The following is a 23,275-nucleotide window of genomic DNA, read 5'->3' as shown; positions in this document are numbered from 1 at the left end:
CAAAAAAAGTCTAACATCAGGCAAATCACCTAAAGTGGAAAGGTTGCTTAGTACAGTCAGGAAAGAAGTCCCATTTTACAGTGTGCAAAAATGTGGCACTGAGTACATTATGGTCAAATGATTAAAGGTAACCAAAGTAAATCAGTTTTCTTTTGGAAAAAAACTGACGGTGCTTCAGCTGAGCAACTGCAGAGCATGTGAACTCCTGACCTTTTGGGCAGGTTGCAAATAACTGAAATGTTTCCATGTGATTCCATTGCAAGGTCAAATAAAGGGGAGGTGTTTACATATCACTGGAAGAGGGCTGTACTGAAATTGCCAACAGATATTTAATTGTGATATAATAGTGTAATATAAAATGTTCATAAAGAATAGCAGATCTGCCTAATGTGGTTACAGGACACTAAATCAGAAGAACTCCTCAGAGGCCAATCTGAGACCAAGCTCACTCCAGTTTCTCAAACACAAGAAACCTTAGACAGGACCTTTTTTATACCCTAATTATGGCGTATACCTAGTGCTAATTATGGAGACTAATTAATTTCATTATTGGATATGCTTCAGATAGTGTAGGAAATAATTTAATATACAGTGCAAATGGGACACCACTCTTTATTGCTGTACAGGTGAAAAATAATAGTCGTGCTGAAAACGGTTTTGGCAAACGTGCGGTACCTAGACTATTTCTAGCACCAATTAACGTGTATCTCAAGGGAGCTTTGTGCTGAAACCTTGTCAGCCATAAGTCCCATCATTCTAGTCCTGTCAGATCCTTAGGTTAAGATTTTCAAGTGCTGTTTGTTAACTTCCATATGTTTCCACTGAATTTAGTGTGAAAACTCCAGTTGACATCAGTGAGTCTAGTTAAGTCACTACTGAGTGTAAAAAGTGTTGGTATAATTAACAGTATAATAAAGTGGCATTAAAAACTTAATGCACACTTAGTGGTGGCAGAATAAGTGCAATACTTGAAAAGTATTTAGAAAGGCTAGTTTTTCTTTCAAATCTTTCTATACATATAGAAGACATTTTAACTACTTTAGGGCTGTGCTTGATTCTATAACTGTGTTTACATGGTATAGCTAGTATATCAGCTACCACTATGAACACTCTGTTCCCTGTAAATCTTCACCAAAGTGCTAAACCTGTGAGATGTGCAGTGAATTCACTCTTGTTTATGTCCGTGGAATTTTGCCAGGGACTGCTGTATAGTTTGGTTGGCGCTCAGGGGAACGAGAGACTTGCTGTGATGAATCTTGGCTATAAACATTACCAAGGCATTAATAACTATCCACTTGATTTGGAGCTATCATATGCTTATTACAGTAATATTGCAATAAAGACATCGTTGGATCAACATACTATAAAAGGGGAACAGGTAAAAGAGTTATAAGTGTATCTGAATTTGGGTTTTTGCAAATGACTTTTCATATATTAATATTAATTATGTGGCCAGAACATTTTTGTCTTGATTTACAAATATTAGTTCATCTGATTGGTGTCCCTGCCCATGGCAGGGGTGTTGGACTAAATGATCTTTAAAGGTCCCTTCCAACCCAAACCATTCTATGATTCTATGATTGTTACAAAATCCCCCCAATTATATGTAGGTATCATTACTCCGTTTCTTAGCAAGGGGGACAACAAATCAAAGTTAGGCTCAAATCCTCAGAATTGTCCACATGCCTATCTTTCAGTAAAGTCTAAATCTTATTCTTGGGCCCTAATTCCTCACTCAGATTTTTAATTATTAATAGAATTGGATGTGTTTATTAAGCAACTGGTCTGCTGTTTCAATAGCCAAACATCATGGAGTTCATGCAAAAGGTGAATTGTCCTCTCCATACTTATACCTCTTCTATAATCAAATGTCAAGATTTGGCTCTTAAAGACCTATCTGATGAGATAACATTACAGTAAAATGATGAGAGCTGCTAAAGAGGAGGTAACACAACTTTATCTGTAAAGGATACTCAAGGTAGGCCAGTACTAGGATCCTGGCTTATCAGAAAGAATGATTATTGTACAAAAAATAGAGAGATTACAGTTTTGTACTGTAACGAAGCAGTAAATGATTTTTACACTGAACATAAGCATGGTTCTTAATGCACTGGCCAACAGAGGGGTGGTGAGAATTTTGAAACCCAGAATTGATGACAAATTTTTAGGGATAAACAGGAAATGGGCAACATTTTCATTTTGGTGGCAGATGTATGAATTTGTTGTGTAGTAATTTTTTTCTGTTCACCTACTCTTCAGGCATTTGTTGAAACTATAAGGCTGATGGATGATGAACTGCTAAAAGCTCAAACAAAAGAAAATGGTGATGTCTTTATGTGGTTAAAACATGAAGCAACAAGAGGAAATGCAGCTGCACAGGTATAAAGTAATACATTTCCTCTTTCTTGGTTTTATATATACATCATGTATGTACATCTATAGACTATGTAGGAAAGTTGTGGAGGAGAGTGAAGCAGACGGACATTTTCTCTTTCCACCCAGAACTGCTTCCTTTTTATGAGCTTGAACTATTTCCCATGTTTCTGTCTGATAATATCCAGTGACCATGCAAAAAGCTATAACAATGATGCAAGGCAGAAGGGAAGAGAAGGAGGCTGCTAAGTCATTTTCCCTGGGTTTTTATTTGACACGGTGCAGTTATTGCTGCTGATCTGAGACCAGCAGCAATATGTTGTAACACTGAGCCACTTGCATGCATCAGATCTGCCTTTATCACTTACCTCTCACTTAAATCAAGCCAGACTTTTGTCGTACTGACAGCTGTAAAAAATAACCCTGCTGTAGATTTAATATCAGTACATTTCACCACTGGGAAGCCCTCTGAATATTCCTGATAACCAATTGTTTTCAAACTGTTGAGGATGTATAACTAGTTTCTTCACATATTTAAAATCCATTTAAGCCTGCAAAAGTCTGCTCCTGCAATTCCAGTTTCAATACTAGCATTTATAACATTAATGCTTATGTTGTTTTCTTTTAGCAACGATTGGCTCAGATGCTGTTTTGGGGCCAACAAGGAGTGGCAAAAAATCCTGAAGCTGCAATAGAATGGTATGCAAAGGGTGCAATAGAAACAGAAGATCCAGTGTTAATATACGATTATGCCATTGTGTTATTTAAGGTAAGTCACGTTTCATATTTTCACTTTAAAAAAATCATTCCTATGACATGGATGTTTGTAAGTTATCTGCAGTCACACACTGTGAGAGTATATACAAGTGTTTTTAGATGTACTCTGAAAATCAATCAATAGTTACGAAGCTAATGTTGATTTTTACCAGATATGCACAAAAATTTTAAAAAGAGCAAGTTAAAAGCTGTTTAATTGCTTTGTTCCTAGCCAGATTCAGGATGAAAATATGACCTATATTGTGGATCCTAATTTTTCCTAATGGCTTGTCACCTCAAAAATCTAACCAGCTAGTAGGCATAGGCCTTGGTATAGAGATGTAGGTGAAAGTTCGATCCTTTCTTAGAATGCCCTTTATTAGATCTCTGGGAATTTTTTTTTTTAGTAGGAATTAAATAGTCTCTGCATGCAGTTAGTTTTTCCCTGCTAGAAGCAGTAGACAGCAAAGGCTAAACTCAGGCATAACCCCACCTGAGTCAAATAAGTTGTATCAGCTAAGCGGTGTCACCCGTGAGATATTCAACAGTACTAAAGGTATAGAGATATTGGTGAAGAACTGTTAGGTCTTCATCTCATTCCTTTGACAGTGGAGGGCTGTTCTCTACAAAATGCTTGCTTAAGTTTTGCTTGTGTTAATTTTGAACACCCATAGTCTGTTTGACCCATGTCTGGAATTCATTTATATGGACATCGTCAGCATAACATCTGTGTATTTCCTCTGGAGACGCTCTGACATCCTTTTTCATGAAAGCCGAGAGCTCATACTCATTGCCAAATCATGAACAATCTATGCACCTTCGAATACTGTTCATTCTTCCTTAGGTGTTGAAAATTAAAGGTCTGTGATATTATTTACCCATAAAAATCACTTGGATCGACTGTTGAAATAGTTTTTCCTAGACTGAATCATTGAGATTTTGAAAAGCTGTGAATGAGGGATGAGCACAAAGCTGCTTTTTTGTTGTAGCTGTTTAAAGCTGAATAACACCTAGTAAATAATAGTATCAATGGTAAAATGCATTTTGAATGTGTATATGTGAATTTTCATCAGCCTGTATTCTGTATTTGTAAACAATGATTGTTTCATACACCCATTTCCTAGGGCCAAGGTGTGAAAAAGAATACAAAACTTGCTTTGGAATTGATGAAGAAAGCAGCAGCCAAGGTAAAAAGTAATAAATATTTTATTGTAAAAGTCCTATACCAGGTGTTAATAATAATAATGAACTCTGATTTATATAAAATGCATATTATCATAATTCTGTGTAAATACTTGTTGCTTCTCCCAGTGTCTTCACCATGAATGGTGAAAGCCTTATTTCCCCCTATTGGGAGACTAGACCACTCAAAATCAGCCAAAATTTCTATGGAAGAAAAAGAATTCTCTCTACTGACATCTTTTGGAACCTGATGATGGTTGAGTGACTTACAGAGTGGATAGTTGATCCAGGAGTATGTTTTGCCTCATGTTCCTAAGCATTTTCTTCTAGACCATACTAGGTATGTTTTTTCATAGTAGTGCCTACCAGGCTTGAGCTTTTGACATGGTGATCTCTCCAGAGTCACGTAGAGATAACTGCCATCTTTGAAAATCCATGCCAGCAGGCTTTGCTATAATAACAGAGTGTCTTTAAGTTGTAACGTGAATGAAAATTAGTAAAGACCAAGGTCTGGATTGGACTTGTGCAGTCTGCACTGAGTGATGGTGCATTCCTGCAGCACAAGAGCTGAATGCAGAATGGTGGCTTCCTGTCCCACCACCCCTGAGCTGTGGTGGTTTATGCTTAGTTCTCTTTGCTTGGAGTTAGAAGTCCTCCAGGGGATGCTGGTGACTGGAAAAAGACTGTATGAGTTCTCTCTGGCCAGCTCTTCCCTACTTCAGGGAGAAGACCTGGATGTCCCAAAACCTTCTGTTTTTTCCATAGCAGGGGGAAACATTGACAGACACCACAGAGAGGAGGAGCCTCACTCTGTTTAATGATCTAGTACAGTCAGATTACCCAGGCCATGACCTGGTCCTTAGTATAAAAATAAGAGAGTACCTAGACCTTAAGTACCTTCCTAGCTCTAGAACCAGAACTAGTTAAATTACTGACAATGACAATAGGACTTCACTGCTGACCACCATCAGAAAAGAATTGTGCTGGTTCTATCATTCCCTTGAAACAGGAGAGACTACCTGTTCTATTGCCTGTTTGGGAAAGGCTTGAAAAAACTGAGTGGTTTTCACAGTGTGATCAAAATTCCCTTGACTCAGGATCTGAGGAACATCTTCCAGGAAGCATCCTAGAGACTACAATTTCCTTACTCTTGTTGAACCCAGATACTTATGGTTTTATGCCGCGGTGCACATTTTCTATACAAAAATAACACCATAATTGAAAAAGTTTAACTGCTCTTGCATTTTGATGGGTAAGCTGGTAACACTGTTCAAATCTGAAAGGAAAAGGAATCCTTTTCCAGCAGGGCTTTGTTAAGTGCCAGTAGTATGCAGTTCTTTCTGTGGAGATTACAGGAGACTGTGCAGTGTAGAAGGCAACAGTAGCAAGCAAATAACTTGTATTTGTGCACTGAGATGTTTTAGGTAGGTTTTACCTTATGTCACTGTTCTGGCATGGTTGCTATTAAACATACCTTATAAAATAAGAGTAAATAGCATGTTTATTGGTACAGAGTAATTTGAACTGCTGGCATGCTTACAGCCACCATATGATCCACCAGTTTATGCAAGGAGAAGGTGACTCGTTGCAACCAAAATAAAAACTGTCTCAGGAAGATTTTCCCCTCTTGATCCATAATTATTGATGCAAAGATGCAACTTAGTAATAGCATGTAGCGCTATCTTAAGCAGATCTGTAAGGTGTTGGTCAAATACATTTTGAAAACAGTGTCGCAAAATGGCAAACAATCGAAACAGCAGGCTTCCTATTTATTCTTAGGGAAATGTTCTTGTTTAAAAGAAGTGGGTTTTTTGATTGCTAATTCTGTCAGCCAGGTTCTGGGAGTTCACAAGAGTAGGTGTCCCGTTTTGGCTTTGCAGAGGAAACAGGTGAAAAACAGTCGCGGTTTGTTCTTGCCAACAAGGACAAATCTCAATGCAGATACGGCTGAGACTCTATAGAAAGACGACACTGGAGTCTTATTCCTTGCTGTCAATATGAGGCCGCATGAGGCTTTTTTCAAAAGCCAGGAAACCTTTATATCCCTTAGTCCCAGATCAGTGTAATTTTGGCTGGATCCTTGTGCCAGGCATCTAGATAAACAAGGTCACAGGAGCACCCAAAGTCAAGCAGCAGGTTGGAATTGCAAAGTGACCCAAAGCAGAATCAAGCGTGTGACCTGAGACTGCTCTTCTTCCCTCAGGGCTTGCCCCAGGCAGTCAATGGATTGGGATGGTATTACCACAATTTTAAAAGAGACTACAGAAAAGCAGCTGAACACTGGTTAATTGCTGAAGAATTGGGAAATCCAGATGCATCGTACAACCTTGGTGTCCTTTATTTAGATGGGATTTACCCTGGTGTACCTGGTAGAAATCAAGTGAGTAAAGATTTAATAATACTATTTCTTACATATGGGCCCAGTTTAGAAGTTTTTGCTTCATTCTTGAGACTGCTCTGTTCACTCTGAGTCAGATTTTGATACCTTTTATCACAAAGAAGGGTGTTACCAGAGAATTCAGTCAGATTTCTTAGAGAGAGAGATGTTACTCAAATGTCTCAGTCATACTTACGTGCGTGTGCTTGTGTTCCTTTAATTTAGAAGCAAAGCAGGTGCAGGTTTAGCTCCAGGGACTGCCTTTGCTTTCCTCCTTCCAGTGACACCGGCCAGGATAGTGTGTACTCTCACATCGTGTGATCCTTTTAGTTTCTCTCAGTTTTAGACTGGAAAGGATATAGGGAAAGGATGCTTTCCACAACAGATGAAAGCAGAACCTTGTTCCTGAACTTGTAATCGGCTATGCTACGTTCACATAGCTTCTGTGAACCTCAGAACTGCAGTAAAACACCTTCAAGCCAGACTTCTATATGTAACTTTAATATAGTCTTGATGAACTGCACTAATTTGATTTATCTTTCTGTGACATGGTCCATTTATTTAATTTTGCATGTGCCAATGAGAAAAGTTATTTTCCCCTAGTGGGAAGAGTCTGCTTTCGTTATATTTCTTTTAATTAACTTCGCAAAAAATGCTCTGTGTAGGTAGTTCATGACCGACAGCACAAACATAGTGAGGTAGGCTGTAATAAATGCAAGCGGTCCTTGTGCTTGGAGTTAAAAGATGTCTCCAGTGTGGCCTTAGAGTTCTGAAACCTGGATATACTCCAGACAGTGAGCATTTCTGCTGCCAACAGCAGCAGTGCTCACCAACACATGCATTTGACAAATATGTTTTCCTTCCCTGGGGACCAAAATCCACATTTCGGAGTGGACTGATTATAAGAGTACACCTAAAAGTGCCCAGGTTTCTTTATTCACCAAAGCCATGGGAATAAAGTTCTTTGTTATGCCTGTGATGGATGCTCTGAAGCCTATGCTCACTCACAGAAAACATATATCTGTGGTTAAAAGTTTCCTGAAATAAATTATTTCAGGCTGTATGCTGCTTTGGTTTACATTACAGATTACTGTTTCTGAGTGTAACACATGCAGGGTCACACAGCCCTCCCGCTTCTGCGTCCCTGGCCCTGCCTACTCAGCTGCTGTTACGTTGTGTAAGCCGGTTTCAGAGGCTTGAGCGCTGTCGCTGTGCGCTGCTGGGCATACTGAGCATTGCCACTGCTCCCCAGCCTTCACTTAGGCATCGCCGGTGTAAAAGTCCCGTTCTGTGTCTCTTCTCCAGGATTCCTTATTAATCTCCCTACTAGAGAATAACTAATTTTACTTTTGTCAGTGCACACAAGACTTGTATGCTACCAGGTGTTAGTAACACATTTAGACACTTTTCTATGTGTCATTCAATGTATTATCAGAATTCATGTTTTTAAAAAGCTTTTTTCCAGCCTAAACTATTAAATAGTTAGAAGAAAGGAATTCTGTTCACCTAAGTACATTAGAAGTAGTTAAATTGGCTTGCCCTCATTAGCCATTTGCCTCTTTTAATTAATTTGATGAGATAAGTCCCGGGAAACAAAACTCAATAAACATTAATAACACAGAGTTGCTAATTGTGTCTTGTTTCTTCACAGACAGTTGCTGCACGCTATTTCTATAAAGCTGCTCAAGGAGGACACATAGAAGGGACTTTACGATGTTCTCTGTACTACATCACAGGAAATATGGACGACTTCCCTAGAGATCCAGAAAAAGCTGTAATGTAAGGAATGAAACCATTTGTTAAAGGACATATATTTCTGGTGGTATCATTTTGATTATTGGTGATTTCTTTTAAGCCCATGGTCTAAATGTCTTGTACTTCATGGTGCTTACCTCCTCGACAAAAGGTTCTTCTGCAGTAAAGTTTGATCCACATGAATATGTGTATTATTTAAATGACCAGTAGATTTTGAGAGATGCTGAGTACTTTTAGTACTTTTTTTTCTGGAACAACTCGGAGAGGTTGTATCTAACAAAGCCATGCTTATTTGATTTTCAAGAAAATAACAGGCTCCTGATGTGGTAGAACTGGTATTTTGCATCAAGAAAAAGAGAGATAATTAGTTATAGCACTTATTAACTTAGGTCTGCTTTCTTAAAAAAAAAGAAAAAGTAATTTTGTCAAGAAAAAACATAGGATGTCTCTGATATGCTCATGGAGATGAATGGACAAAATGTTCTCATTCGGTCAACAGTGACAAGACTGATGCAGCAATTACTGTGAAATCCCATAGTTTGCCTTATGGAAGAAGTCAGAAGGTGATCCCATATCCTTTTGTGTCCTTTGAGTCAGTGTGAGTTGGGATAACATTACTGGAGCACAGCTGTTCTTTTTTTTATTGTTTGTTCTTTTCTACAGCTGGGCAAAACACATTGCAGAGAAGAATGGCTACTTAGGTCATGTCATCAGAAAAGCTCTCAATGCTTATCTAGAACTTTCATGGTATGTTTGTTCTGTTCTCTTCAAGTTCATTTTCTATTTTTCACTTACTTCATATCATGGTAAAATAATTAACATTGGGCCATCACCTCAAAAAACCACAAATAGCAGCACCACTGAAACTGGTAGCAAAACACCCATTGATAAAAGGGAAGGAGGAGTTGACCTGAAGCATAACTCAACAGTTCTGACAGAATCAAGTGAAAAAGAGGGAGTTTGTAGAATGAAATAGTGTTGTATCTGCTGCCTGTGATTTTCATCCCATAGTACCGTAGCGTGTAATGTGCCCTGGATTAGCCAGAGGAATGCCTTTCACTTTTAATATTCCCTCTGTTCCAAAAACCATGCTTTCCTTTCTGTCTTCCGTGTAATTCCATGTCATGAAGACTCAGGTGCTGGATTAGACTTGTTCTTTTTTGTATATGGTTAATATTATCTTTTCTGTAAAGTATAATAGGAGGCTACAATATCCAGTGAGCCAACCAAGAAGTTTCAAAATAGCCTCCAGGTTAATCCTCCATTTTTTCAACAACCTGTAGGCATGAGCATCCGATACTGTATGTGCAGGCATTAGACTGTCATATGTGATTAAGACAATGTCTCGTTTAGTCCTGCAGTGTCCCCTCTGCTAGTACTTAATTAGCACTTCAGGCTTAGGAGGTCTACAAGAAACTATCGGTGGACTGTTCTGGAGTAACCCATTCCTAGAAGAAGTTTCTTTTTATTCGGTCCGTCACAGGCATTCCTCCTGAGACTTGACCTCAGTTTTCTATACTGAAAAACTCTCGGTTAATGTTTTTGTAGCATGTTCTGATGTACAAGCCTGTGACTCTACCCAGCTCGCTCTGCATACAGTCACGTGAAAGTCCGGTGCACATGACAGGTAGAGCATTAAGATCCCAGAAGGTCTGGTCTCAACAGCTGGGAGGGAAAATCTGCTGGAGTCCCACTTGAGATGCCAGTGACTGGGAGTATATGGGTAGTTACTTATAAATACTGGTCCTAGACATCTCTGGTTTTAGAAGTATGTTCACGTTGAAATCTTTGCTTCTGAATATTTCTTCATGTGTCTTGCATAGGTGTAAATTGTTACACTGCCAAGCAGGCCAAGTAATACGTGTTCCTCAGTTGTTGGTGTTAGCAGCCACATGTTCTACACACCTGTTAGTCATGGTAGTGTGATCTTCAGAGACTGATTTACAGGCCTTAAATCTAGTTTCTTGTCTGAATTGCCCTTTGAGACTTAAGAATCAGAAGAACTAACTTCCCAGCTTAGGTATCCTGAATTCCTTCTGTGGCACCAGGTCTCCATTGTTCCAGATGTTTTTACAGGGCAAGTACAAGGAAGAATTTGTAATCTTGCAGAAGCAGTTGGGAAACAGGAGGTTACACCTGTTAATTCTGTAAGGGCAGCTGCTTTCACAATTTCTTTTAAAGTTTCTTTGCTTAAGCACCTACTGTTGAAGTCAAATGCGTATTTAACCATATTTGCTTCCAGTTAAACAAACCATTGAACCCTTGCCATGGTTTTAGCTTTGTGTAGTGGAGGAAATCACTGGAAGCTTGACCCTTTATAGCAAGCTTTAGTAGGAAAAAAGTACACCAAATGTTTTTTTATCTTGTAATTTTAAAACCAAATCCATGATTTCAAAGACTTCCTCGTAATTTTGAATGCTTAAACATTGAGTAGATGAGTGACAGAGAACAGGACAGAGATGCTCTCATCTGGAATCATGAGTAGTGCTGTACCACTGTACTGCAATACTGAATTGCTATACTGCAAATGTAAAATTAGCTTTTATTACTTGCTTTACAGTCAGTGAGGTGCCTAGAGCCCATTGAGGGACTGAGACTGTTATTTTATTCACACATTCAAATATAATGAGAGACAATTCCTGTTCCAAAAAGCCCATAGTCTAAAAAGACAAGACAAGCAAGTCATAGAAATAGAAGGGTAAAGCATACCAAAGAAGTACTCAGATGAATGTTTGACGGATACATACACAGCTAATTTAACAGATTTTTTTAAGTGGAGGAGGTAAGAGTCTTTTAAGAATGTTTTCTCTGAAACATTTAAGTAGATAATTGGGCTTAATATCAATTCAACTTTATCATCAGACTTGCACTTAGAGTAAACGCACACTGGAGCCAATCTAGTTTCAACCAAGAGAGAAAACACTGCAAATTCTTGATACCCAGCATGGCTTGTTACACCAAGCATTGCCAGTAGATGTAGCTGTTGCATGGCTTTGCCAGCTTTTAAACCTTGTACCAAAATTTTGCTCTTAGGTGATTTTATCAATTTATTTAGTGGGGTTTTTTTAACTATAACAAAAAAGCATGGGTTTTTTTTGTTATTTTTGTTATTATATTTTTGTTAGGTTTTACACTCATTTATTTTATCTAACGTTAGGCATGAAGCTCTGCTGCATTACGTTTTAGCAGCTGAAACTGGGATTGAAGTGTCACAGTCAAATTTAGCACACATCTGTGAAGAAAGACCAGTAAGTAAATGTATTCATAACTCATTACCCTAAAAGGAGCACTTGTTAATAGTAATTTGATCCTAATCTCTTATCTGTGATATGAATGGATCAATTATTTTCTTTCCAGGACCTAGCAAGGCAATACCTAGCAACTGATTGTGTTTGGAGATACTACAATTTCTCTGTTTCTCAAGTCAATGCACCCTCATTTGGTATGTATAAGGAATTCTTTCTGAATTTTAATTTTACCTTCTTTACATTTCAAAAACTACGTTTGTTACAACTTCTGTGTGAGTGAGCAAGTTAAGGGAAGAATAACCACTGTTCATCACACATTTCCTTTTTAGTGTTTTGATAGGAATATCAGGGGAAAAAAGGTATTTTAAGTCATGTGTTTCAGCACAGCTTTTCTGAGAATTTCCTTTTTTATGGCATAAAACAGATAAAATTTGAGTAAAATAAAATAAAAAAGCTAAGCCCTGAGAAGGGGCTAGATATTTAGGAGCCTGAGCAATTGACTTCAGGTTTAAGGAAAAAAAAAATAGCAGTAGACTTTAGGAGCTCATGCTGTTAATTTATCAAAGAGAAAATCCAAAAGCAAATATATTTCCATATCATAATTGAGTCATGAGAAACTAATGAAGGTTAAAGATTCCTTATCTAATTTATTATGTGTTTTTCTGTTAGGGTACAGAGTTTATCAACATTGGCACAGCTTACTTTGCGGAACTAAAGGATTCTCTGTTTAAAAAAAAAAAAAAAAAAAGCTTTTCTGGAAGAGAAGGTTTATTTACATACAAGTTACATTCCTCTGGTCTTAAATTTTACTACATCTGTGACTTTCGTGACTAAGTCATTTTGGTGCCTTTGAAAGAGTTATTCAGTATTTGAAAACATTTATCTGTCTCACAAGAAGGTTTAAGTGCTTTGTAATAAGCATGTGGAAAAGTGGAGTGTAAAAATAATTCAAGCTATTCATTTAAATACACAGCAGCGTGGAAACTGAATACCACATTGATACAGCCTGAAGCCACAGGAGCTGACAAACCCTGTTAGCTTTCATGAGGAGTTTGTAGATGCCTTAGCAAGATGCAGTTTGGATGACCCTGTGGCAGATCCACTGGTACGGTCTTACATTAGAGAAGCTTCTGAAGGTCAGACTCATGGGGTGAGACTGTGATTCCATTCAAGTAAAGGAGAGAAGACTTGCTGGCTTCAACAGGGGAAGGATTTTATTACTGTAGCTCTTCCTCACATGAGTAACATAAGGGGAATTTTATCTCAGACCCCTCTCTGCAGTAGTGGAGGATCAAATCCCCAGTGTGGGGCCTGGGACAGAGAGTCTAACCCTGGAAGCAGAGATTCCCAGGGCTACGTTATCAGTGCAACACAGGGTGACTTCAAGACTGATTACAGGAGTGCTCTCTGGGCCAGGGGTGGAATGACGCAGTTGGTGTGGTTGAGGGGAACTCTCTTGATGATTCACTACAGAGTTCATGGCCTTGCACTCTGCATCTGTGCCAGCCCGTCCATGCAGTCTTTCTGCCTTTGCTGTTGGGTCAGTGACTGACTTGCTTTCTGGAAGAGCTTTGCTATAGTCCACTGCAAAAATGGGTGGGATTTCTAGGTAGCTGCTGTAGACACACAAGGCAATGTATAGAAGCGTTTCAAACCATTTGGGGAAAGCTTAGGTCAGATGAGTGTAGACATAGTCAAGGGAGTTTTTAAACTCTTTAGTGTAGACTAGTGCAATGTTATGCTTACTCCTGTCTGGGTCAATGCCCACTTTGCTGGCACATTTCGTTGCTGTGCGATATCACAGAAAGATGTCTGTAAAATATTTGTGGGGCTTTGCTTCCTTCTAGACTGGGACAATTCTATACCTATCGTTGTCCTGCATTGTGTTGGATTTGAAACTAATGAAATTATCATCGGCAAAGTTCTGTAACTTTTGGGATGGATTCAGCCACCGTAGTGACAGGTACAGAACAAGCACTTAGACAGCATGTTTTTAAGTCTCATCAGGTTAGTAGGGCTAACCTGAATAATAAGGCTACAGGTTGCCCAAAGACAGATTCAACAAGTGAAGAAAGAAAACAGTATTAAAGTCGCTAAGTCTTAGTTTCTGTAAAAGTAGGAATATCATTCACTAAATTCATTCAAGAGAAACCGTGAGAAATTTCAGCTAGGATAAATATTTTCAGTAGTCAGTCTGCTGTAAAGTAGCCACAGAGACAACGAGAGAGAAAGAGTATCTTTTTTTTAATATGCTGCTTTAAACAGAATTACTATTAACTTCTCCATCACGCTAATAGTTGGTTAATTCTTTCTCTACGAATACTCTAAATCATCTGCTACTGGTTTCTTCCACAGCTTATTTGAAGATGGGTGATTTCTACTACTATGGTTACCAGAACCAGTCTAAAGACCTTGAGCTCTCAATGCGGATGTACGCACAAGCTGCATTAGAAGGAGATTCACAGGTGCGTCTGCAGTTGTAATGCATTTATAAAAAAACATCAGAGTTTAGAACAATGTGAGGAGTCACATGAGACTGGTTATTCTGCTTGGCTACATCTGTGCACTGAAGACACCTGCTAGAATAAGTTATAATTATTTCAAAATACCTTGTGAGTCAGTAGTTGCTGTTTCATGATAATAGAAGGTAAACCTAGCGTAGATGGACAGTCCTAGAATTAGGCTGTTTTGCAAGCTAAAGGTGAATGGCCTAATTCAGTGCTACCCTACCATGACACAATTGATTCTGTTGTGACCTTGGTATTTTTGCTCCTGCAAGGGGAAGAATTAACAGACTGCTGAGTTTTATTCCAGTCCTATCCTCTGCTATTTTAGGAAATAAACAAGATGACTGATCCATTTCCCTTGGTATACTGAGTGAATCCTAGGGTGAATTTTTTTCACTCCACCAACAAAAGTTTCATGTTAAAATGTTTTATAATTAAAAGATGCACCATGTCACATTACCAAAGACATGGAGTGTTTGAACATGGAGTGTCCTGCCTGCAGACCCTCCTGAAGCATCCTCGGTGCAATACTCTGTTCTCCCTGTCCCTGTGACCATGTCCCCAGTGTCTTGTATGCGAATTTATTAGAGGTAGCACAGTTGAGTTCTGTTTTGAGGATACTGGGACAAAACATTACTGCTAAACTAGCGAAGGGAAGGAGAGAGGCATGAACAGTTACTTTAAAGTATGAAAGCCAAACTGATGGGGAATCCTGTAATACATCTCCTGTGTGTTCATCCTCATGACTCTGAAAAGACATAAGGATGCCTAAGACTTGTCAAAACTGTAAGATTAAGGATTCAAATTGTGTGGAGCAAACTTATGCTCTCAGTTTCACTATTCAGATTGCTATTGATCTATAGAGCTAGGTGGAGGAGAATTAAACAGTAATGGGACAGGAATCCATTTCTGCTTTCAGCCTATATTTCCCTAGCAGATAAAAGATTACAGTGTGATATGGTGGCTGTGTTTAAAGAGCAACTAAAAATGAGAAAGCTCAGATCTTTTTCCAGATGGTTTCTAAGAAAATGGTGTCACAACAAATGAACACTAATTCTTTTTCATTTTCAGTATTTACCTGGGTTATGGTTAGGAGAGAAGGCTCTTGTAATTATTCAGTGAAGATCACATTGTACTAAATGAATTTAAAGAAAGACGGCAGTTATAATTATTTAGATACTTGATGCTTACGTTAGACCTTAAATATACATGTGAAAATTTAATGGTTAAAAAGTGTGTATACTTTTTAATTGTTAGGGTTTCTTTAATTTGGCCCTTGTCATAGAAGAGGGCAACTCCATACCTTCCTACATTCTGGATCACTTGGAAATTGATCAGGCATTGCATTCTAGTAATACTTCACTTCTTCAGGAACTTTATTACAGGTGAGTCTTTTTTCCCCTTAATCAGCATCTTCTGTTTTTTCCACGTGAGTAGCATTTACTCTGGAGAACAGCAACTCCTGTGATTAACTTTGTTGACTTGCATGATTTAAGGCAGGTTAAGGTCGACATGCTTGAAATGCTTAAACTGCCTAAATATATTTCAGTTTATGCCTCTTTTGAGAGACCTGATTGTATGTGGGTACCTGAAATAGCAGAGACTAGATTTAATGATCCAGGAGGTCTTTGCTAATCCTACATATTTAAGTAAGTTCCTAAGTTAGGCACTGACAATTTGTAAACTGTCCAAAACAATCTTTTAATGATAAATACAGTGTAATTTTAACGTGGAATTTAAAAGTATGTAATTGGGATAATAGGAGTCCTTCCTATTTACTCTGCAAAGACATTCCAGCCTGTTTCTGCTCACACTGTGCCCCAGAGCATCCTGGCACAGATGTTGTGGCACTGAATATTAGATATGTGAGAAGGTTACAGGTGTGCTGTCTGAAATGCCTGTGCCAGCACTGTTCGTGCACAAACCATGTAGAGACCTCTGGTTCCGGTACAGAACTTAGGTTTCCTTTACCTGGGTAAAGCAACGTGTTGAAAAGCACAGTGGGAAGGGGAAGCTTACGCAATGTTTGGTGGATTTGTGGAATTGCCTTTTAGATATTTGAAGAAGGAGGAGTTGAGGGTTAATACATGAGGCTGTGAACCAAGAATGAGTGTTTTATCTTCTGTTTTGCTACTGAGTGTTGTGTGACCCAAAAAAAGTGGAGCTGATATCAACATTAGAACCTCATTTGTCAATTCATGAACAATCTGCTGAAATTGTTCTTCACTGCAGTCAGCCTGAACTTGCACCCTAAATTACCTCCACTCCACATGAAATTACCAGTCAGATAACCAGGGCTTCTGGACCAGCTGGTCCATCTGGGATTGTAAGCTTGAGGCTGAATTCTGCCTTCACTTGGGCTGAATCCATCTGCTTTGCAGTGAGAACAACTGCAGAGCTGACAGCACTGCAGGGATTTCCTACACTTTTGTCCAGAAGGGCACATACATACTTTTACACACACACTCACTCACCCACCCACCTCCCTACTCAGCTTGGTAGAAAAGAATCAGTTGTAACTTAAAATAGGTGTCTGTGATTCAGCTGTCTAAACTCCCTTAGTTGGTGAAGTCCTAACTGATTGAACTGAGAAGCAACTCAGCTCATGCCACAACAGATACCTTGTAGCTACTCAGCTAAAGCACTCTTTAAGCTCTGATTGCATTATGTAGTACTCCATTGTCTCTAAAGGGGGTTTAGCCACCAGTTTCCTGCAGAGGCAACTAGATTTTGTACATCTAATCTAGAATCAAGTCCTGCTGCTATTGACTCATATTAGTTAAAAGAAAGTATCTTGGGTAGGACCTTGTACTGTGACTGCTTGGCAAGGGTAGCCTGGATGCTTAGACCCATTGTTGACTAGTAAGAAAATAAAAATATACTCCTAGAGTAAGGTATTTTGTGCTTAATGAGGTTAAACTGGTATTTCTATGAATTTTTACTTCACCATCTGTGAGACAGGGATGATAATATCTGCTTGTTTTTCTGGATTACTGAGGTTTGCTGCAAACCCACTTGAGATTCCCAGATGACAGATGCCACCAAACTGTGGAGCAGGACTGATTAGTTGTTTTAATCTTCTTTTTGTAGGTGCTGGAATCATAGTAACCAAGAATCAATTAGTCCATGCTCATTAGCATTGCTTTATTTTTACATGAGAGTTTTCTGGAACAATATTTTGCAATCTACTCTGGTACGTATTGCTCCTTGGTACACGCACAGTTCATTTGGAGCACTACCTTGGCTTTGCACTGCTCTAATATATGTTTTTAAACTTACTGTCACAGATCTACTTCATGGGGACCTTTCTTTTATCGATTCTGGTTGCATTTGCAGTGCAGTATTTTCAGTCTTTATCTGGTAAGTAGTTGTCATAGTAAAACCAAAGAAAGAAGAGTCTTCTTTTTATTTTAGTAAAAACTTCAAAAATAAAAGCAGGAATTCTAGATTTTGTAGAGCTACTTCTGAACAGCCACTTCCTTGACACTCAAGTCATTTTTTTGATCATTAAAAAGGCATAGGTTTAAACCTGTTAGTTTCTGGAGAATTTCTGGAGATTCTTAGTAAAAACATTAACTGCAGGAGATTATGACTGAAAATAGATTATTTCCCCTGTCTTAACATGCAGTATTGTTAGAGCAATTGTACGACTTTGATTTCATATGTTGTCTCCACAATATGTGATGAGACTGTGTTTCCTATTTCATATGACCGGATCTGTTCAGATACAAGGTGGGAGAAAAAGTGAGGTTCAGAGAGCTGGTACATTGGAGTAACTTAGGAGGAGGCAGTTCAGCCTCTTCAGATCAGTAACAGAATCAGTAAATACATTCAATCAGCACTTGCAGACTCCTCCTGTCCTGAACTAGAAGGGTTTGCTGTACGTATGTTCTCTGTTCTGAGGGGACAGAGAATATTTAGGGACAAAAAACCAAATGCCAGACTTCAGTCTCTTAAAATTCCCATTATTTTCTCACCATATTGAAAGAGATATCAGAGCCAAAACTGCATTGTTCAGGAAAGGGGAAAAAAAAAAAAACCCTACCATCACATGCAAAAATAATGAGTCATTAGAAAGCATTGCTAGCTTCAACCAAGTGTTTCACTTTAAATTGCAAGACAGGATCTTGATCAGGAAGTTGTGAAATGAATATTACCAGTTATGAAAAGAATTTCTTCCACTAAATTAGATTTTCTTATGTTGTGGTTTAACCCCAGTAGGCAGCTTAAGCCTATGTCAAAAAATACTGTTTTCTGACATATTTCTGTAATAAAATACGGAAAAAATTACTTTCTATGTTGACAACCCACAGTTATAGGGAATACTATTTAAAAAAAAATTAAATATAAAAAGATTATTTGAATTTTGTAATTCCTAGATAGCATTTAAGACATGTAGCTGTGAATAAAATGCTGACTATGGAAATAATTCTGAAACCTTACTTTCCTTTCTTACTAGCTATAATTGATGTAACTTGGGAATCATACTACATATGTGTAAAGCATATAAAGTTACAGATATTCTTCTTTCAATATTTCATAACCTTTGAGTATTACCTCTATATTGTGATTTTATATCCACAGAATATTTAAATATTGATGAATAGACTCCCTAGATGCAGCAGGGTCTTTTTTAATCATTTCTTTTGACGTTTTTCCAAAGCCCATAATTCTCCTGGAACAAGATCAGAACTATCGTCAGATGAACCTTCCTCCTCAGGGAATAGCAACGAGAATGCTACCAGCCTAGTACAGCAAGATGAATCTACTTACTCAAACAATTTAGCACAGCAGGATTCAAACCCTCAGAATCCTCTTGTTACAAGCTGAAGTGTAGTTTTCTTAAGGTTGACATCCCATCGGGAAGATGGGATATGAACAACTACAAATCTAAGAACTGGCAACCAACCTTATTAGTGGCATTAATAATGCAGTCCAACAGCCAAAATCATAGGGGAATTCACTGATCTAATTTCTCCACTCTAGAGGAAAACCATCTCTATAATTTATTTAGCACTCCAAACAGATAATGGAGATTATCTTACTATACCCAACGCGTGATCATACTGTATTTCATTGAAGGCCTGGAAGAAAACATGCAAAGTCTTTGCCTAATTGAAGAATGAGCAAACCTCCCACTGGTTTTGACAAAGAAATTTTACTCACATATCTAATATCTTATTTAATTGTCTTTACTGCATTTCAGCTTATTTTATTGGTGAAGTTACTAGAGTTTTCTGAGTTGGAAGCATGGAAATGATATAAAAGTGAAACCCAGTCATAAACACTTTCTAAGTTCCATGGCACAGCCGCCAGGACTTCGGTACATGCAGTGATGACAATTACTTTTTTGGCATTTTGTATTCCATCCTAACTCTTTGACGTGAAAAGTAGTTTGTTGTGAAAGAAAAACACCAGGAAGATTTGCAATATGATCATAACATAGTAGTTCCGCTGGCTAACCCTTGAAATGTCAGAGTTTCACCAGTGTCAGCAATACCCTGTGGGGCACAACAGTTAATATTTCCAGCTCTGCCAAAGAAAGTAGCTTCCCTAATGAATAAATAAAAGAAAATTTAAGTGTGAACAGGTGACACAAAGTGAAGGAACAATTTATTTTTGGTTTCTTACGTAGATAACATTGGAAAGGATTTATTTCATGTTCTGTGGTAACTCTTAAAGACACCTGTTTAAATGACAGTTTATGTGGTAAATGTTAGATGGGCTATATGAATAATAAGTATGGAGTGCAAATGCCTCCTGTCTGATTTAAAGCTGTCAGGTAAGTGGCTGTAGGAAAGGTCTGACTTTTAAAGTAGGTGTGCATGCACCTCTGCAAAATGATGGAGATCAGAGTATAAATTGCATCAATCTATGCATTATTGAGGGTTAAATCACTCTCCTTGCACTACATTATTTACTCTGGTAAATAAAAATATTTTTCTAATTCAGCCTGTATGTGAAAGATATTTTTTTTTAAAGCACCTGTCAGATGAAGTTCTCTCATTATAATATCTTGTTATTGCAAGTTCTCAAGAACATCATTTAGGTGCTTGTTTTCTTAGCTTCAGGTGCAACAATCAACCTTTGCTCTCTTTGAGGAGTGCAGCATTCTCACAGAGCAGACCTGGAAGAGTTTTTGTCTTGTTTTTCGATCAAGACATGGCATTTGTCAGTAAGAAAGGAATTATTTAAAGGAGGAAAGAAAAAAAAAAAAACCACCACCTTCAGGAGAGATTAAAATATATATATAAATGTATGTATACACATATGATCAGGGTATGTTTCTCTTGCAGAAAACTGAAAATTCAAAAGTGTTTGGAGAAGAGTTGATACTTCAAGACAGCAGTTCCATTGAGTAAGCAAGGGGGAAAAAAATCTAGATGTTGAAGCTTTTTTTTTTCCTCCACGCATATAATGAGAAAGTGAATTAAGTGTGCCATGCTACTGATTTTTTTTTTCATTTATTTGAGCAAGAACAGTGCAAATAGAGTACTTTTTGTTTGTAGTACAGTTCTATAGAGAGGCCAGGTAACACATTTTGTTGTGCTTTTTATGCATAGCTTGGTATTCCTTTCTGTTAAGTATTTTGAAGTGTTACAAAGGAGCTTCACTTTTACATCCTAAACAGTCGTTGACTTGCAGAGGTTATATGCAAATGGAGCACCAGCATTTTTTAAGTCTATTTTGACTTGCAAAACCTTGTGTGGCTAAATTCAATTATGTCAAATTCCTTAACAGAAATGCATGGATATTTTAAGAATCATCTCAACTTTACATTTATCACTTAATAAAAGAAAACAGTGTGCATTTGTAGTAAAGCTGGCAGGGTCAGCTAGTGGACCCTGCGGTATTGCAGAAAGTCAGGTGTAGCCTTTGAAGACGAGTAGACAATTTTCACAACATGGGCATGATGTTAGGCACAAAATAAGTGTTAGCAGTCAGGCTGACTGCATTTTCCTCTCCAAAAGTAAGCCGATGTTCTCAACTTTACTAATTAACTAATTTGAGGAGGTTTGCCAGAAACGTGATTTCACATCTGTATTTCAGAAGACAATTGCTGAAGCTGAACAAAAAAAAATATATTTCTTGACGCCAGCAGTTAATAGTTAGGTCTTTGTTTTTTGTTATCTATCTATTACATCAGAAGTTCCACCAAAGAATAGTTAAAGTATGTTAAGATAAGCAACTCTTCACAATAAACTGGCAATACTTAAGGCTGAAATAATACTTAGTTACATTATTATCCTTCACTTCTTATAAGATCCAGGAGGCTATTATTTGACAACCTAGAGAATCAAACAATTCCCAGAGAGAACGAGAAGATGGTTAGTTAAGCAAAGCAGCTATATATTTCTACTACATCCACAAGAAACCAAACAAACAGGAACAGAAGTGGACATCCTTATGTGGGTAGTTTTGTGGCCACTGCATAATGCAGTTTTGCAGTCCATACAGTGATGAACATTACATCCCAATATACAGGCTTGTTATATGTTAATACATAGTGAAAATTCATACCATGCAATAAAAGTTTATTCAGTAACAAAAAGGGCCAATTCATGGAAATTAGTCCTGATACATTGATTGTGATTATATAAATGATTATAAATATAGCTCCTATTGGGACTTTTGTATTCCCATTTGAGCTTCAGGGAAAGCATAGATGGTCTTTCAAAGCATACGGAAAACATGGATTATGTGTGAAGAGATTTGTTTTATAGCAGACTCGTGTCTGTGTAAGCTGTCCTCACTGACTAATGAACTATGACATTTAACAATGGGTGTTGACCCTTATCCTGGATAAAACACAGCAGAAAGGTAGGAAACGGGTTGAATAAACTTCGGCTGAGGAATTTTACCCACACACCCTCTCCTCCCTCCTGTAAATGCATGAGCTGCATTAAGAGACTGGGATGTAGAAAGAAAACAAGAGAGAAGGAAACAGCTGGAATTTTTGAAGAGCAAGCCCAAGAGTAAGGAAGATGATAGAGAACGATGAGGAAAGTCCAAGCATGGAGCAATTTCCCATGCTTGCTTCTAAGATCTAGGTGGCAGGAGCAATTCCTGAATAATCAGAGCATTGTAAATGGAGAAACAGCAGTCACTGGGATATAGACGTGCTGGAAATGCATCACGGCTTGAATGTTTATGGAAAGACCTATGCCAGAAGGCCAAATTATTATTTATGGTAAAAAAATGTAACAGTCTCTGCCTAAATACAAGGTGTCTGCGTTAAAAGCAGCTGGGTACAGGTTCATGTAAGTGGGCATCACAACCAGAAAAGATCAGGAGTAATGAGTAACCAAAATGGAAAGGAAAAAGATCACTTACACAATTGCGGGGGGGGGGGGGGCGAGGAATGACGACAAAAAACCCCTTGCTGTAGACTAGTTATTCTGAAGCACTGAGGTTCCAAACTTAAATTGCATCAGTGCTATGTGCCCATTAACTTAAGGGGCTTGGTTTTTGTGGTAAGTGCTATCAGGCACCCAGCAGTTCTGCCAGGTGAAGAGGAGAAAGAACAAGTCGGTTAGCAGAGCCTGGCACCATTTTATAGCAGTCCACCAAAGCAGGAACTGAGATACCTGCACAGCCTTTTCTGTCATCTGTTCATTATGGCATGGCCTTGAGTCACGGATTTACACAGCAAGTATCTTTAATTGTGCAAGTTAGAAGCAAGTCTCCCTGGTTAGATTGTATTGGTAAACTAACAGAGGCCAGGCTCCACTATCTGGCTGTGAGTAGTTAAACTTCCTGAGAATCAGTTTGCGTGGTGTACTGCTTGTTGGGACCAGTCCTGGTCCATAAAAATCCCACAAGTGGTGCCAGGCCATTGCCTAGGAGGGTACTACTTGAATAGGCTCAAGTTAGGCCAGGAAGCGCACTACCAGATGGTGGAGATGATCATGAGCCGTTGCCCAAGCATATCCTTTAGGCCTTGTTGGATTAATTGTGCAGACAAACTGAGACTGCTGGCTTCTTTGATTTAGGCTGCGAGACTCCATTCCACCCCCATGCCCCAAGCAACTGCTCCGAGATCAGTCCTCCTGATTTCACCAGCCTGTTTATCAATG

At 38.4% G+C, this 23,275-nt stretch overlaps 1 protein-coding gene across 2 annotated transcripts in view; it reads left to right on the top strand.

The window, feature by feature from the left end:
- The window catches only part of SEL1L3 (SEL1L family member 3), a 38,398-nt gene extending 18,249 nt beyond the window's left edge, over positions 1-20,149 (top strand). The window contains exons 11-24 of one of the 2 annotated variants that reach the window (XM_087736456.1): positions 1,199-1,378; positions 2,260-2,379; positions 3,002-3,142; positions 4,254-4,316; positions 6,515-6,691; positions 8,340-8,467; positions 9,107-9,190; positions 11,601-11,691; positions 11,801-11,885; positions 14,047-14,156; positions 15,456-15,583; positions 17,289-17,391; positions 17,486-17,558; positions 18,862-20,149. In XM_087736456.1, the coding sequence (XP_087592582.1) occupies positions 1,199-1,378; positions 2,260-2,379; positions 3,002-3,142; positions 4,254-4,316; positions 6,515-6,691; positions 8,340-8,467; positions 9,107-9,190; positions 11,601-11,691; positions 11,801-11,885; positions 14,047-14,156; positions 15,456-15,583; positions 17,289-17,391; positions 17,486-17,558; positions 18,862-19,028 (1,650 nt within the window). In that variant the 3' untranslated portion in view covers positions 19,029-20,149. The remainder of the gene's footprint in view (positions 1-1,198; positions 1,379-2,259; positions 2,380-3,001; positions 3,143-4,253; positions 4,317-6,514; positions 6,692-8,339; positions 8,468-9,106; positions 9,191-11,600; positions 11,692-11,800; positions 11,886-14,046; positions 14,157-15,455; positions 15,584-17,288; positions 17,392-17,485; positions 17,559-18,861) is intronic. The other variant, XM_087736457.1, reaches the window with a different exon arrangement.
- Positions 20,150-23,275: the final 3,126 nt, after the last annotated feature.

Source organism: Nipponia nippon, unplaced genomic scaffold, assembly GCF_047370975.1.
Source record: "Nipponia nippon isolate SJK-2023a ecotype South Korea unplaced genomic scaffold, ASM4737097v1 scaffold_6, whole genome shotgun sequence".
NCBI lineage: Eukaryota > Metazoa > Chordata > Aves > Pelecaniformes > Threskiornithidae > Nipponia > Nipponia nippon.
This window is presented reverse-complemented; position numbering and strand designations above follow the sequence as displayed.